The 15,792-nt window shown below is 61.3% G+C and overlaps 1 protein-coding gene across 1 annotated transcript; it reads left to right on the top strand.

The window, feature by feature from the left end:
* Positions 1-2,483: 2,483 nt before the first annotated feature.
* On the top strand, positions 2,484-15,549 carry LOC110150300 (putative aquaporin-12B). Its single transcript, XM_020913229.2, has 6 exons — positions 2,484-3,090; positions 4,198-4,314; positions 5,490-5,655; positions 13,593-13,784; positions 15,083-15,153; positions 15,494-15,549. The coding sequence occupies exons 1-6, from the start codon at positions 2,484-2,486 to the stop codon at positions 15,547-15,549; spliced, it is 1,209 nt and encodes a 402-aa protein (XP_020768888.2).
* The last annotated feature ends 243 nt before the right edge of the window (positions 15,550-15,792 follow it).

The raw sequence follows: 15,792 nt of genomic DNA, 5'->3' as shown, positions 1-15,792 counted from the left end.
AGCGCTGGCTGGGGAAAAGACAACAGATGGAGCTGTGAGGGGGCGGGGATGCGGGCATCAGATGGCAGGTGAGGGGGCGGGGATGTGGGCATCAGATGGCAGAGCCCCTGCCATCTTCGTAGCAAGAATGCGGGGGGGGGGGGGCAGAACGGAAGCCTCGGCTGGTCTCGAGCCCCCCCCCCCAATAGAAGTGCACCTGCTCAGGGAGACACGTCCCCAGCTGGGGCGCCGTTGGGAGCAGGGCCTTGGGTGGGGAAACCGGTGCTGCTGCGGGAAGCAGGTTCGCGTGGGCGCGGCTAGCGGCAAAGGCGTCCGGGCCCAGCCCTCAGCCTCGCACGCAGCACCCCGCAGCCCCGGGCCCGGCCGAGCTCCTCTGGAGGAAACTCACCCTGATTTGGAGGGCATTTCTTTCATCCCGGTGGCTCAGCTGATAAAGACTCCACCCGCAATGTGCAAGACCTGGGTTCAATCCCTGAGTCAGGAAGATCCCCTGGAGAAGGGATAGGTTACCCACTCCAATATTCTGGCCTGGAGAATTCCACGGACTGTATAGTCCATGGGGCCGCACAGAGTCGGGCACGACTGAGCGACTTTCACTTTTGTCTTTGGAGTCAAGCCCCTGGGAAGGAGGACGGGGACGGCAGGTCAGGGCGGCGGGGATGTGAGGGACAGAGCAGCAGGGGTGGAGGGCCGGGGGCCCCCAGGTGGGCTTGAGGGGGCGTCACCTGGACCCCTTCCCCAGCAGCGGTGGCCGGACATGAGGCCTCTGCCTGCAGAGACCCGGCTCCTGCGCTCAGAGCCTCCTCCCCCTTCTGCAGGGGGCAGGCAGGGGTGAGCCGCCTGTCTCCCCTGGGGCCCCTGCCCAGGGACCCCTCCGCCGCCCTGCGCCCTCTACCTTGGCCCCTGCGGGGTGTGGCTGTGTCCTGGAGACCTTGACTTTGACCTTCAGCAACAGCGCCCCCAGCCCCTGGCTCAGTCCTCCTCCCCCGGAAGCCTCCTCCACAGCCGGCTCCTGCTCTCTGCTCCAGCTCAGGCCTGCGGGCCCGTGCCCGGCTCGGGCCTCCCCTCCGCACCCTCTGAGCCCCGCTCAGCCTGTCCCCTTGGCCTGGAGTGACCGCTGGGCCAGGGGTGGCCTGGCAGATCCAGCACCCCTGCTCGTTCAGGTCCTACAGAGCGTCCGTGACCACGACCTGGGCTGTCTGTCCTTGCAGCCTGGCCGGTGTCCAGCAGAGTCACGAGCAGAGCCCCGAACTTCCAGTCCCTCCGACTTGGGAGCCAGGGCCCAGCGACGTCCTCGGGCCAGGCGCTTACCTGGACTCCAGCGGGGTGTGGAGAGGGGTTCACAGGGGACCCCACTTGCCTGGATCGGGCCCTCTCCTCCAAGTTCACCATGTGCTGGGCCTGCAGGAAACCCCCGAAGCCCCCAAGCAGCCCTTTTGCTCAAGACTAACTCATAACTTTGCTAGAAATGCAAGTCACATGCCCACCCTCCAGGCAGAAGATCCAGGGCAGTAAGTCCCCTTCTCAGGAACCTTGACACTGTGAGCTTTCAGAGGTGCGGATGTCCGTCCCATCAGCGTCCGGCGTGAGCCAAGGCAGCGGGCCCTCCGCCCTCCGTTCAGCTCTGCCGTCTCCCCTCCTCTGTCTCCTCCTGCCAGTAACGCTTCTTGATGTTCACTCGATGCCAGCCCTGTATGCCAGCTGTTGGTACGTTCTACTGCACTTTTCAAGGCGCTGTGTGTACTGTAAGGTTGACATGGTTTTGATTGTTTTTATGTATTATTTGTGTAAAGAGTATTATAAAGGGCTTCCCTGATAGCTCAGTTGGTAAAGAATCTGCCTGCAATGCAGGAGACCCCGGTTCAATTCCTGGGTTGGGAAGATCCCCTGGAGAAAGGGAAAGGCAACCCACTCCAGTATTCTGGCCTGGAGAATTCCATGGACAGTATAGTGTGTATATATAGACTGCATATTTGTGTGAAGAGTATAAGCCTATCACAGTACAGAACTATGTAGCCATTGTGTGGACTACAAACGTGCTCTCGGGACGGAAGCTGTTCGTGTGCAGGGGACTTACTGTATGAGGTGAGGTGGGTCCGTCTCTGCAGGCTTAGCTTCCAAGGTGCCCAGTGCAGCCCTGCCAGGGCGCCCCCTGCTCCCCGCGCGGGGCTCCTGAGCCAGCACACGGCCACCCTCCTGAGGGAGCTGGTGCCCAGGGACCCTCACCCAGGCAGGGATGGCACAGGCGCCTGCAGGGAGCTGCCCGGTGGAGCCAGGAGGCCGGGCTGAGTCACGGAGCCCCGGCAGCTTTGGGGAGCGGCACCCGGAGTGCCTGAGCGGGGCCGGGTGTCCGCGGAGGACGCCCGACTGAGGGGCGGGCCGGGGAGGCGCTGCGGGCGGTGCAGGTGTGAGGCTCCCACGGCCTCCCTGCCCGACACGTCAGCTCAGGCGCCTGCCGGCCATCCTCCGCAGCCTCCAGGCTGATGGCCGGTCTGAACGTGTCCCTCTGCTTCTTCCTCGCCACCTTCGCCCTCTGCCAGGCAGCCAGGAGGGCGGCCAAGGCCCTGCTCCCCGGGGGCGCCTACGCCCACTTTGCCCGGGAGGCGGCGGGCACGGCCCAGCTGGGGGCCTGCTGCCTGGAGATGCGGATGCTGGTGGAGCTTGGGCCCTGGGCGGGGGGCTTCGGCCCCGACCTGCTGCTGACTCTGGTCTTCCTGCTCCTTCTGGTGCATGGGGCCACCCTGGACGGGGCCTCGGCCAACCCCACGGTGTCCCTGCAGCGGTTCCTCCTGGCCGAGGCCTCCTTGCCCGGCATGCTGCTGGAGCTGGCGGCACAGGCACTGGGCGTGCAGGCGGCCGGCGCCCTGACGCGGCTCTACTGGGCCTGGGGGCTCAGCGACCTGCACGTGCTGCAGAGCCTCATGGACCCGCACTGCAGCTCGGCGCTGCGCACGGCCGTGCCCCACGGCGCCCTGCTCGAGGGCTCCTGCGCCTTCCTGCTGCACCTGGCGCTCCTCCGCCTCCAGGGCAGCCGCGCCGTCCACAGGGCGCCGGCTGTGGCCCTGCTGCTCACCGCCGTGGCCGGCACAGGTGAGACCGGCCGCCCGTCCCCGGGGCTGCGTGGCCACCCAGGAGAGGAGCTGCAGGCCAGCACGGGGCCTGGGGTGGCCATTGCCTGGGCACCTGCTGGGGGTGGTAGCCAGCCAGGCGGGACTCAACGTGATGGGCAGGGATGGGACCCCAGTCAGACAGTCCTTCCTGGTTGGGTCTGTCCTCACCTTGAGCTGCTCCTGTTCATCCTGGGAGGCCGACGCCTGAGGTGGACAGTGGGTGGGGAGGGGGGCTGCTGCTTCTTTGGGGCCCAGGCTCTGGTCTGGAAGCTCCTGCGTCCTTGGTCACCCCTCCTGGAGGCCCGGGGATGCTATTTCCTCCTCACCCCCTGCCGCTGACTGCTGGACCCACCTGTCACTGCTAGGCAGCCCCCTCAGTTCTCCCCTCCCCCCTCCCCACCCTCCCCCCTCCTCCCCACCTCCCCACCTTCCTTCTCCCTGCTCCCCGCCCACTCCCCTCCCTCCCCTCTTCTCCCTCCCCCCTCCCCTCCCCGTCTCCCTCGTCGTCCCCTCCTCCCTCCTCCCCTGTCTGGGATCTCCCCCGCACACCCAGGCCGAGCCTGCTGACCAAGCTCCCGTGGGCCCCTGAGCCCCGGTGGAAACCACCCTGGCTCCCCCCAAGGCGCAGGCCCAGCTCTGACCCTGCCCGGGGAGCCTCTGCCCGCCGGTCCTGTTGGAGGCCCTGGGGCTGAGGGACGCTGGCGCTGCTCCACGTGGCCCCCGCTGGCCCCGTGCACCCCTCTCCGCTGCTGTTTCTTTGTTTGGCCAAGGCTCTCTCCTCGCTGTTCCTGTCTCTCCATCTGTGTCTCCCCGCCTCCCTCTCTTTCTACGACGCCCTCCCGTGGGCATGGGGTGTGCAGAAGATGGCTGGGGCGCCGAGTCCACGCAGGGGTGAGAGGTCGGGAGACCCTCCTGTCCAGCTGCTGCCTGACCTCTGGGCGGCCTGCCTCCCGGTGTCCCCATGGCACAGGGGGATGGAGCCGGGCCACCCCGCCAGGCCTGCCCAGGCGACTGCCGGACGTGGGGTGGGTGGTCCCGCGGGCGGTGGCACAGGCGAGCCAGGACTGATGTCTGCACTTCCCTGCAGCCGGGCCCCTGACGTCCGCCTTCCTGAACCCTGCACTGGCCGCCTCGGTCACTTTCCGCTGCTCAGGGCACAGCGTCCTGGAGTATGTCCAGGTCTACTGGCTGGGCCCCGTGACAGGTAAGGGGCTCCAGGGGTGCAGGGGGCCCCGGGGGCAGGGGCAGGCCGGCCCAGTCTGTCCTCTGGGGACAGGGGTAGCCCACAGGGCTTCCAGCTCGCTGGCTCGGGTCGAGGCGGGGGCTGCTCCTGGGGCCTCCCCCAGGGTCCCGGAGAGTGGGGGGGGGATCCTTGCAGGGAAGCTGGAGACGTGGGCATTTGGAATAGAGCGTTTTGGCCCCAATCCACATGGGCGCTGGCTGGACGGGGCGGGGCTGTCCTTCAGAGCTCTTGGCTGGCCCAGGGAAGCGAAGTGAAGGCTGGGGACAGCAAGGCCACTCACCTGAACCCAGGCAGTGGGGGGGGGAAGCCTCGCCGTCTCTGTGGCTGCAGTCTCCCTGCCCCCTGCCCCCGGGCATCCGGGGCTTGCGGGTGCATCAGTCCCATCCCAGCCCGTCCTCCCTGTCCACCGTGTGTCCCCTGAGAAGGACAGCAGTCACACGGCGTTGGGGTCCACTCTGCTCCAGGGAGACCGCGTCTTAATGTAACTACTCACACCCGCTGAGACCCTATTTCAGGCAAAGTCCCACTGTGAGGTCAGGGAACGACCTGAATCCGGGGAACACCACTCCATCCTGTGACCCCACAGCTGCTGTGGCGACACTGGTGCCGTCAGGACCCTTCTGGGAGCCACGGGGGCGGAAGCTAGGGGGCCGGAACCCGTGTGCACACACCGGCTCAGTTCAGGCAGGAGGCCTCCCGCCCTTGGGGGGACGAGGGTTGGCCAGCTGGGGGTCCAGGGTCCTCCACTCCGGAAGCTCCGGGCAGAACCTGGGGGCGAGGGGTCGGCCAGGCCCCACCCCCTGACCCCCGGCCCCCTTGGTCCCACCTCCACTCTCACCACCCCGTGAACGACATGCTAGAGTCAGGAGACGGCCCCGAGAGGAAGGGCTGAGACTCAGGCACTTGTGCCTGGAACACGGGGCCCAGAGTGTGGTCAGCAAGTGCACACAGTTCCGGGTCCCCTCCGACCTCCGGGGGGTCGGCCCCAAGGGTAGTGGATGCTGGCAGAAGCCGGGCCAGGGCAAGACCTGGCCCCGTCTGCAGGCGTCTGTCCACAGATGGTGTGGGGCGCGGCATCAGGGGGGTCTCAGGCCTGGGGAGCCCCCAGCTTCCGTGTGACCCTCGCTCTTCCACAGGCATGCTCCTAGCCGTCCTGCTGTATCACGGCCGCCTCCCTCGCCTTTTCCAGAGGAACCTGCTTTACAGTCAGAAGAGCAAGTACCGGGTCCCCAGAGGGAGGCCTGTCCCGGGGCCTGGAGGCAGCCAGACGCCTGAAGAGGGGAGCAGAGGACGGGGACCCTGGTAGTGGGGGCAGGGGGGCAGCCACTGAGTTCCAGCCACGCCGGCTCCGTCCCCGTGAGCAGGGAGCTAGGGCCCAACCGTGGCTGGACCCGGAGGCTCCTGAGCTGAGGGCAGGGGACAGACCTCCAGCCCCTTCCTCACCAGAAACCACATGTCAATAATAAACCGTCCCTAAGACCTGCCATGTCCCTGGGCCTGACAGGCTGGTGACGGGCAGGCCGAGTGAGGCGGGGCGCAGGGCCACCTGCCCTTCCCTTTGCAGGGGGTCTCTGGTGCCTCTTCTATACAGTCGTCCTTCAGTCGCTCAGTTGCATCCGACTCTTTGTGATCCCATGGACTGCAGCACACCAGGCCTCCCTGTCCATCACCAACTCCCAAAGCTTGCTCAAACTCATGTCCATTGAGTCAGTGATGCCATCCAACCATCTCATCCTCTGTCATCCCCTTTCTACTTCCTGCCTTCAATCTTTCCCAACCAAAATCAAAGGTAAGATCTAGGAGGAGAGGCCACGGTGCAGGGTGAGCACACCCGGCCTTGAGGTGTCCCACTGGTGGTGACTGGTCGGCCTGGACACACCCCAGCGGGCAGCTGCTGGGGACGGTCAGGGTGATGGCTGGAGCCCGCGGCTGCAGGGGACATGGGACACCCAGCACCGCCCCCAGCACCCTGCCGCCCTGAAGGCCGTCATGGCCAGGCACGCACAGCGGGGCCCTCACTGCAGACCCCGGGTTCCCCAGGCTTGGGGGAGCCCCCAGCCATTTTCTCCCCAAAGACCAGAGCTCACCTGGAATCTCCCACCCCCAGAGAACACAGCCCCTCAGCTGGGGGTTCCTGCAGCCCCGTCCGTCCGGAGAGTGAGGCTGGTAGGGAGCCCAGCCCAGGGCCCCACCCTCTCCTCGGGCGAGACGGACAAGAGGGAGAAGCCAAGCAGAGGCCCTGGGTGAGCCCACCCGCCGAGGGGCTGCCTTGTGGAGGCGAGGCGCCGTCTGCCTGCACCAGCTCCAGTGCGGGGTGCAGGGGAGAGAAGGGAGACTCCTCCCCACTTCCTATGGCTGCCCGCCTTCACGATCCGCTCCCCCACCTGCCCGGGCAGCGCGGCTGCTCTCTATGGGCTCCGTCTCCTCTCCACCCTGCTGTGGCCGCCTGGGACGGGGAGCGGGCCCGGGTCTCTGAAGGCCCCCCCGGGAGAGAGGCGCAGGGGCGGTGATGCGATGGGGCTCCTCTCCTGGGGGTTCCTGGAGCCCCGTCCCCGGGGGTCAGCACTGGGAGGATGGCCACTGCAGCAGCCGCAGGGGTGAGGTCGTCACCCTGGGTGGAGAGGGGTCCTCACTGGCAGCACCAGGACAAGTGGGGGGGCACCGCTCAGCTATCCCCCAGAAAGGCCCTACAGCCCCCGCACAAGGCTTCCAGGACAGGGGCCCTCCTGCGCACTTGGGCAGTGAGCTGTTCAGGGAGTGAGCTCAAGAAAAGCACTAACGTGGGCATTGAAATACACGACAGCACTGGGCTATTAGAATTATTTCAGGAGTTTGGAATCTCTTTTGAAAAAGGTCAACATTGCAAAGCAAAATCCACCAACTTGGAAAGAAAAATTAAATTTAAGGATCACGTTATTACACAGAAAAGAACACAATGTTCATATGAAGCTTTGATGAACCAGTTACTACATGGATGACAACTCAAAATTAACTTTTCAGTAAAATTGAAGATAGAATGATAAAAGTGCAAAAAGAGCTGTTTGAAATTACATGCAAATCATGAATCAGTTTCTTTATGGTCTCCAAAAGCTATAGGAAATATGAAAGTGACACTGCAAAGATTTACATTTAAATTCAAACTTTCACAAAACTGATTTGTATGAAGGGTTAAATCTTTTCAGGAAAATTGCTCTGAAAGAATTGTTGTTCAGTCGCTAAGCTGTGTCCAACTCTTTGTGACTCAATAGACTGCAGCATGCCAGGCTTCCCCATCCTTCACCATCTCTCTTCGTTTACTCAAACTCATGTCCACTCATGTCCACTCATCCAGTGAGTCAGTGATGCCATCCAGCCATCTCATCCTCTGTCGTCCCCTTCTCCTCTGCCTGCCCTCAATCTTCCCCAGCATCAGGGTCTTTTCCAGTGAATTGGCTCTTTGCATCAAGTGGCCAAGGTATTGGAGCTTCAAGGTATCAGCTTCAACGTCAGTCCTTCCAATGAATATTCAGGGTTGACTTCCTTTAGGATTGACTGGTTTGATCTCCTTGCTGTCCAAGGGGCTCTCAAGAGTCTTCTCCAGAGTCTTCTCTTCTGAAAGAACCATCAGCTCTAAATGTCCTAGAACTTACATTTCAAAATAACTAGGAAGTATCCCCATGCTCTCACAGCCCATTCATACTCTGAACAGTCCCAGCAATGGTTCCATCAGCAGAAAGATCCTTCTCGAAGTTGAAAATCATCAGAAATGATTGCAATCCTGTATTTGTCCAGAGTGACTAGTACTGCTTTAAACTCGATTAACGGAAGATGAAGTTGCCAAATGTATAAATTTTAATTAGCTAATTAATAGATTTTCAGAAAAGGGAGACAGGAAAGTTGGACAATCAATCAAAATCTCTTGTGAATGAAGTATAGTAAGTCCCCTACCTGCAAGCAGGTTCTAAGTGTGCTCATAAGCCCACCAGAGCTGGCCTAGGTATACAACTAACACAGGCTGCTGTATGGTACTGGACTGGAGCAGGGCCTCCCTGGGGCTCAGACGGTAAAGAATCCGCACAGCATCTGGCTACAGGTGAGAGGGGCCGCCCTCCGCTGAGGCCCCAGAGGCGGCCCTGGAACCGACTCTGCACCCCTTTCTCTCCCGCCCCCTCTGCTGGTCTGAGCAGTCCGTGCAGAAGGCAGGGAGTGATCAGGGTGGTGTTGGGAGGGGCTCTTGGATGACTGGTCGGGGGCGCTCTGGTGGGCGGGGCCTACCTGCGTCCACCTGTGGCTTCCTGGGCTGCAGACACCAGGCCCCGCATCCAGGCCGGCTCCAGAAGGGGCTCTCATCTCTGGAACGTTGCCCCCTCCCTCTCTCCGGCCCACCCCCCACCCATCCCAGCTGCCGAGACGGAGGGTCCTCTGGAGAGGAGTCTGTGTCTGCAGAGAGGACCCTGGAGCAGCCCCACCCCAGCAGCACTGCAGCCCCTAGAGCTGGTTTCTCCAGCACTTCTAGGAGAAACCGCTGTTTCTGGAGCTGGGGCTGGAGAGGCTCGGGGTGAGCCTGGAGTATCCGCCTCCCCACTTTCCCCCAAAACACACCCACACTGGCGGGAGTGTGTCAGAAAGACAAGGACACCGCCGACACGGTTCCTCAATGGCCAAGACTGGGACAAGCTGGGCAGCAACAGCAGCAAACTCCTCACAGAAAACAAATGTCAGGTCACCAGAGGGGAAAGGTTGGGGGTTTGGGATTAACGTACTCACGCTACTGTACGTAAAAGAGATTACAACAAAGACCTATCATAGAGCACAGGGAACTGCACTCCGTATTCTGTGACAACCTCAATGGGAGAAGGGGCTGAAAAAGAGCAGATGTGTGCATGTGCGTAGCTGAGCGCTTGCATCTCCCGCTGGAACCACAAAGCCGAGGCCAGAGTCAGTGTCCGCTCCTGGCAGGGCCCATTTGTAATCTATGGGGCTACGGGGCGTCAGTCTGACTTGTTAGCATTGTGGGGTCCTCCCCTGGGGAGCCTGCCCCCAGCCGTCAGGGTGCAGGAGGCCGTGTCTGGACTCAGCCCATCTCTGCTTGGCTGCAGAGTCCCCATGCCCACTCATGTCGTGCGCCCGGGGGGCCACCTTATGCAAGAGCACCAGGATCGTCAATTCCAAGCACCTCTGATCCTGGAAGGGGTACTTCAATTGGGTGTTGAAATGTCCTAGTTTAACGCACCCCTTAAATTTCCAAAGCGATTTGTGTGGGTCCTAAGAGACCAGTTTCCCGTTGCCCATCTGCCTGATTGTATGGCCAGGTTACTGGCCACCACACGCTAGTCAGTAAAAACCCAACACAGAGGCAACAGCATGTAGTTCAACCGTGAGCCGATTCGCTTTCACCTTCTTTGATCAGACTGTGACCATGCAAGGGGATGCTGTCCATTCCCCTCGGACTGCCGGAAACCCAGCAGGCTGTGCTGCCTGAGAGCTGCTCGTGGGCACCGCTCACGTGGCGGTGGTGTCTGGCAGCCCCTCGGGGGCTCCAAGGCCACTGGACAGGGGACTAGGCTCCCTGTTCATGGATGTCCCCTGGGAGCATGCACCTGTATAAATAGGTAAATAAAACTCCCGTCTCATTCAGGAACTCTTCCAGTCACTTACCTCCCCACTGGCGAGTCTGTGGCATCCCATGGGATGTTCCATAACTGCTCTGTGCCCCTGGGTCGGGGAGGGGTCTCCATCAAACCCGATGCCGGCTAGTGGGCCAGCCGTCTCAAACGGAACCCAGCGGTGACCACCTGGGGGCGCTCACTGACTCCTGCCCTAAGGTTCTTCCTGGGCTCCACACAGGGCAAAATAGTTCCTGTCACTTTATGATTCAATTTATCCTTCCTGCCCTCCAGCCTCTAACAGGACATAGTGAACCTGGAGATCCTCTTTTGTCCATCAGGCATCCTATACGCCTTCATATTAATGACGTCTGTGGGCTGGACCACCTCACTGACCCCCATTTGGAATGTTCCATCGATGTCGGCTGAAGGGTGGGTTTCCAGGCCTCCTGTTGTACAGGATGAGGTAGGGGACGCGACCCCAGTCACACATAGACCGTCTTCCCAGAATACGTTCAGCTACAGCAGGTGCAAACACTGTCCATGACATCTGTTCAAACTTGGCAATTTTCATCCAAGCTTTCACCCCAGTCTCATCAGCTCTTGCCTTCCTGTCTCCTCTAGTCTAACGCTCACTTCTGTTGGGGTGTCACCCGCAGCTGTTGGAACCACAGGGCACAGGGCTTCCCGTCAAGGAATCCTAGAAGTGACTCGTCTCCGAGGTGACACCCTCCACCCCAAGTTTCCGAAGATTCAGGGCCAAGACACACGCTTTTCTCCACTAAAAGAGTTTTGATTTTCTCTTAGGAGGTAAGTGCTTCAATATTACTCCATTTGTGGGAAGAGTAATTACAGTATCTTGTTGCAAACAAGGGTAATAAAATAATGCAGACCCACAGCAAGAATTCTGTCTTCTAAAGTCATTTTGATGTTTTTCTCTTTCAGTTTTATTGCTATCATTTAAGTGATCAAATGACATCTCATATGCAGACCTGATAGAATTATAATTCTTAGGGTAATGAAAGAGGAGAATGAAAAAATTGGCTTAAAACTCAACATTCAGAAAACTAAGATCATGGCATCTGGTCCCATCACTTCATGGCAAATAGATGGGGAAACAGTGGAAACAGTGACAGACTTTATTTTCTGGGCTCCAAAATCACTGCAGATGGTGTAGACTGCAGCCATGAAATTAAAAGACGCTTGCTCCTTGGAAGAAAAGCTATGACAAACCTAGACAGTGTATTAAAAAGCAGAGACATCACTTTGCCAACAAAAGTCTGTCTAGTCAAAGCTATGGTTTTTCCAGTAGTCGTGTATGGATGTGAGAGCTGGACCATAAAGAAGGCTGAGTGCCAAAGAACTGATGCTTTTGAACTGTGGTGCTGGAGAAGTTCTCCAGCATTGGCAGGCAGGTTCTTTGCCACTAGCACCACCTGGGAAGCCCGCTGGCAGTGATATTAGGTCACAGGGGGACCAAGGCCAGCAGTGTCCGGACCCACAGGGCCATGCGGCAATCCAGGGAACGAGATAGAAGGAGCGCTGAAAGCCGCTGCTGACTCGTTCAGGGGAAGAGTGCAGGTAGGACGGGCCCTTCCCTATCCTTTGCTCAGGTGGCAGTTTCCAGGGATGGGGGGATCCTCAGAATTTCATGTCTGAAAAGGAGTGTCTGAGGAAGGCCACCCTGACCCCCATCATTCCCAGCCAGGGAGTCACTCTCAGGAGTCCCGGCTATGTCCCAAAGGTGGGGATGTGGCTCAGGCTCCCGGGGTCCCTACCAGGGATGGGGTGCTCCCCAGCCTCTGGGCCCCTGTGGTCTCCAGGGGTGGGGATCTGTGTGGGAAATAAGGCCAGACTCCAAGGGTACGGATTCAATACTCGAATGAGCCTGAGGCTCACGTCTACTCATGTTTTTGGCCCCACCCATGTTAGAGGTTGCCCTGAACCCGAGGATCCCAAGGTACAGGCGGGAACACTGTGGCCTGGGAGGAAGCCACCTGAATTTGCACTTGGGCAGCCAGAACACAGGACCACTCTCTGGACTGCGGGACAGTGGGCGATTGTACGGGGAGGTGGGTGCTGGCAGGCCCTGGCACACTGGGCCACGGCAGAGAGGGGACCAGAGGCCACGGCAGGCTGGGGACAGGGCCGCTGAGAGGTAACAGTCAGAGGTGGTAGGAGAGGAGAGGGCAGACAGGCACTCCTGCTCCTGGGAGGGCAGGGGCCCGGGTCTCAGGTTTGTTCCTCTTGAGGGGCACATCTCTGGAGAAGGCAGGGAGGGGCAGCTCACTGTCAGAGCGGTCCTCACGTGGGGGCTTAGAAGCCCCTAATGGACGCCAGTACTGGTGATGCTGACTAGGTCCAGGGTTCATGCTGGGAGATCACCTCAGTCAGATCCCTTGCTGTGGTCACAATGTCTGTGTGTCCTCAAACTTCCAAAGTTGGAATCCTAACCTAGCCCAACTGGATGTGATGGTCTCAGGAGGTGATGAAGTCACAAGTGTGGAGCCCTCAGGAAATGGATTGACGCCCTTGGGAAAGAGACGCCAGGGGGCTCCCACATCCCTTCCACCAGGGAGGACCCAGCAGCAGACAGTGATCTGTGAACCACGAAGCGGCCGTGGACCTGGAGGTCCACTTCCAGACTCGGGACTTGCCCATTTGGAAGCCACGTCTCCTGTGGTGTTCTAACAGTCCTCCTCCCAGACAGGGGAAGTCCTGCACCCAGGACCCAGGCCGGCAGGACAGACCCCCGACCTGAGCTGCCCGCGTGCCCTGGTTGGGTCTCTGCCGAGCAGGCTACTTTCACCCTCCGGTCTGGGTCACAGTGAGAAATCACATTCCCTCCGTAAATTAACTGAAACTTCAATCACAGCTGGTCACAACTGCGTGGTGAGACGCAGGTATGCTGGGAGGCGAAGCCCGGGCCTCGGCCCCCTCCCCTCCAGTGCGGAGCCACCCCCTTTTTCTGGGGCCTGAACAGTCTTTGGGGAGCGGAGAGTGGGACCAGCCAAGTCCAGCCTCACCGAGCGAGAACCTCCCGGGTAAAGAAGCGCTCGGGGCGGGGCCTAAGGGGCGGGGCCTATTCCTGGGTGGAGCCTAAGGGGTGGTCCTAAGGAGGCAGAGCCTATTTCCTGGGCGGGGCCTAAGGGGAACGGTTTGTTCCGGGGTGGAGCCTAAGAGCGGGGCCTATTCCTGGGCAGGGCCTAGACAGAGGGGCGATAGCTAGAGACGAGGCCGGGTGAAGGGGGTGGCTCCCGTGACCTGGCCTTGGGCCTCCTCACCGAGGCTCCGACCTCGCCCGCCCTCGAGGGCTGGCCTGTCCAGCCTGTGCTTGCCACATGCTGGACGCCGGGCCGGGCCCAGCAAGCTGAGCAGCCCCGAGCACGGTGACTCCGGCCTCCGCTCCAGCGTGCGAGGCGCAGTCTGCGAGGCGGGGCTGGGATCAGGGGTGTCCTTGAGACAGGACACAGCGTGATCGCTCAGGCAGTCCCGCCGCCCTGTTCTCCAGAGAGCACCCTCCTGGTTACAGGGTCACTCAGTTGCATCCGCCTCCTTGCTGCCGGGTCTCCTTGCTTCCTTCTGGCCCTCACACCTCTCCACACTGGAACCTGGGCACCCTCTCTGTTGGAGGCCCTCTTGCTTCCTCCTTAGCCACACCCCTTCAGTGTCCCTCGGAGTCCCGTTGTCACCCCTCATCACGTTCGGAGTCCCCATCCTGGCCTACACCTGCCATTGTTGTCCCGACGTCCCCCGCCCCACCCTGGCCTTGATCATGTCCCCCCTGGGCACCCCAGAGTGGCTCCCTGTCCTGACCCTCACCCAGCGTCCAGCCAACAGCACAAGGCGGGGCCCATGTGCAGGGCGCCTCCCACTCCTCTGATGCACAGCCTTCCCCACCTTCAGAGCAGCCCCTTCTCAGCCCTGCCATCTTATCTGGCCCACTTCCCCCCAGCCTCTCTCCTCTCCATTCCTCCATGGGGGACCCCAGAGTGCAGCCTTGTGAGGCTCTGGGTGCACATTTCAGGGTCCAGTGCCAGGCACAGGGCAGGTTTTATCTGTGCATGCTGATAAACAAGTCAGCTCCATGGGCTTGTGTCCACCCTCAGGATGCATCCTCAGAGCCAGACAGAGGCTCTAGCCAGCTCCCTGCGTGGCCAGCGGCCCCTCCCCTCTGCGTAGTCTGACACCCAGCCCCCCACCGCCTGCTGAGCCCCAGTGTTGCCTCCAGGGAGCAGTGGTCTCTGGACCCGGTGGGAGGGCCTGGTCTCTTGCTCCTGATTCTCCAAGGGGACCAGCCCTGAAAGGTGACTCTGGGGGTCTCTGAGGCAGGGGTGAGGACGCAGCAGGCCAACAAGCCCACCCGCCTCCAGTGACTGTGCCACCAGCCTGAGCCCTGGGCCTCGTCTGTCCCTGGGCCTCTGTGAGGCGAGGTGCCCACGGCCAGCAGCACACATCCTCCGGAGTCAGAGCTGGGCCTCCGTGGCTGAGGGCAGAGGGCAGCACCAGCTGGGGAGGGTGGCTGGACCGGCTCTGCCGGGATGCTTTTCACTGCACACAGAGTGCACAGGGACGGGCAGGCAGAGGGTCTGGCCCTCCCGGGTCACTTGCAGCTCAAGGTTGTCTTCGAAGGCAGTGTCCCCCTACAGGAGCCCCTTCCCAAGGGACCGGTGGTCAGGGTTGAACCTGGTGGGGCAGATGTTGTCCTCTGCAGTTTCCGGGGTTTGGGGGCATGGAGGGCGAGGGCCCCACCTCCTCCTGCCAGCCAGCTGCTGCTCTGGCCAGCAGAGAGCCCCAAGAGGAAATGGGGGCAGGGGCTGTGACCGTGCTCTTGGCCTGATGAGAAGCTCTGTGCTTGAGCCACAAACAGGATGGCTGGGCTTGATCTCCCTGGCACCGGAGCCGTGGTCAAGGGCACTGATGCCGCCAGCAGCCTTGGCTACATAAACGGCTTCTCTAGTGGGCCATTCGAAGCACCCCTGTGCCTGGCCCCAGAACAGCATGCCTGGTGCTAGAGGTGCGGTGGGTGATGGGTAGGCCTGTGCCTCCTGGCAGGAGAAGACCCTAGGCCAGGCCGTGGGTGGGGCACCTGCATGGGCAGAAGGGGGTTCCCACCAGCCACGCTGACCACCGTGTGGGTCCAGGGCCCTGCTGCACTGTGTCACAGCCAGGACGTCGATCTCCCTCAGATCGGGGCTGGTGGCCCGGCAGGAAGGTGGGTTTGGCCTGGGGCTCTGCCCTGCCCGAAGCCTGTCCGCCCTCATTCTGCCCAAACAAATCTCCCTCTGTGTCCTGGGAGGCTGAGGTGGGGCCTGGCCCCCGGAGGCTCTCAGGAGCAGCCGCCCCGCTGCCCTGGCCCAGCAGGAGCCCCCGGGTGGTCTCCTGCCCTGACTTCACGGTGCAGGTTTGTGCTGGTGCTGATCCAGCCCCTCGATTCCCCGCCAGGCCCTCTGCCCCGGTGGAGTGGACACGTCCTGAGATCCATGGAAGTCTGGGCGGGGCAGGGTCCCAGAGCTTCCTCTCAAGCCTTGCTGATGACGCACCTGCTCCTGCAGGTGTTGGCCTAGTGGACGCTCTGCAGGACCCCTTGCTGGGGGCCCTGTGGGCCTGACTGCCTCACCTCTCAGACAGGATGCAGCTAGCTCAGCAGCAGTGGGCGGTGGCTGCTGCCTGGTTGACCACAGGATGCAGGTTTCTGTCCACCTACGCCATCACGGCAGACCCAGAGCCGCAGGGAGGTAGACAGAGACACTGGTCACCACCTGCGATAGGACATCGCTGCCCACACTGCGGCCACTGTGGTCATTCCCCAGGCGGCAGCCACAGACACAGAGGTCGACAGCCTGGGAGGGGG

The sequence above is a fragment of the Odocoileus virginianus genome, unplaced genomic scaffold, assembly GCF_023699985.2.
Source record: "Odocoileus virginianus isolate 20LAN1187 ecotype Illinois unplaced genomic scaffold, Ovbor_1.2 Unplaced_Contig_5, whole genome shotgun sequence".
Taxonomy (NCBI): domain Eukaryota; kingdom Metazoa; phylum Chordata; class Mammalia; order Artiodactyla; family Cervidae; genus Odocoileus; species Odocoileus virginianus.
This window is presented reverse-complemented; position numbering and strand designations above follow the sequence as displayed.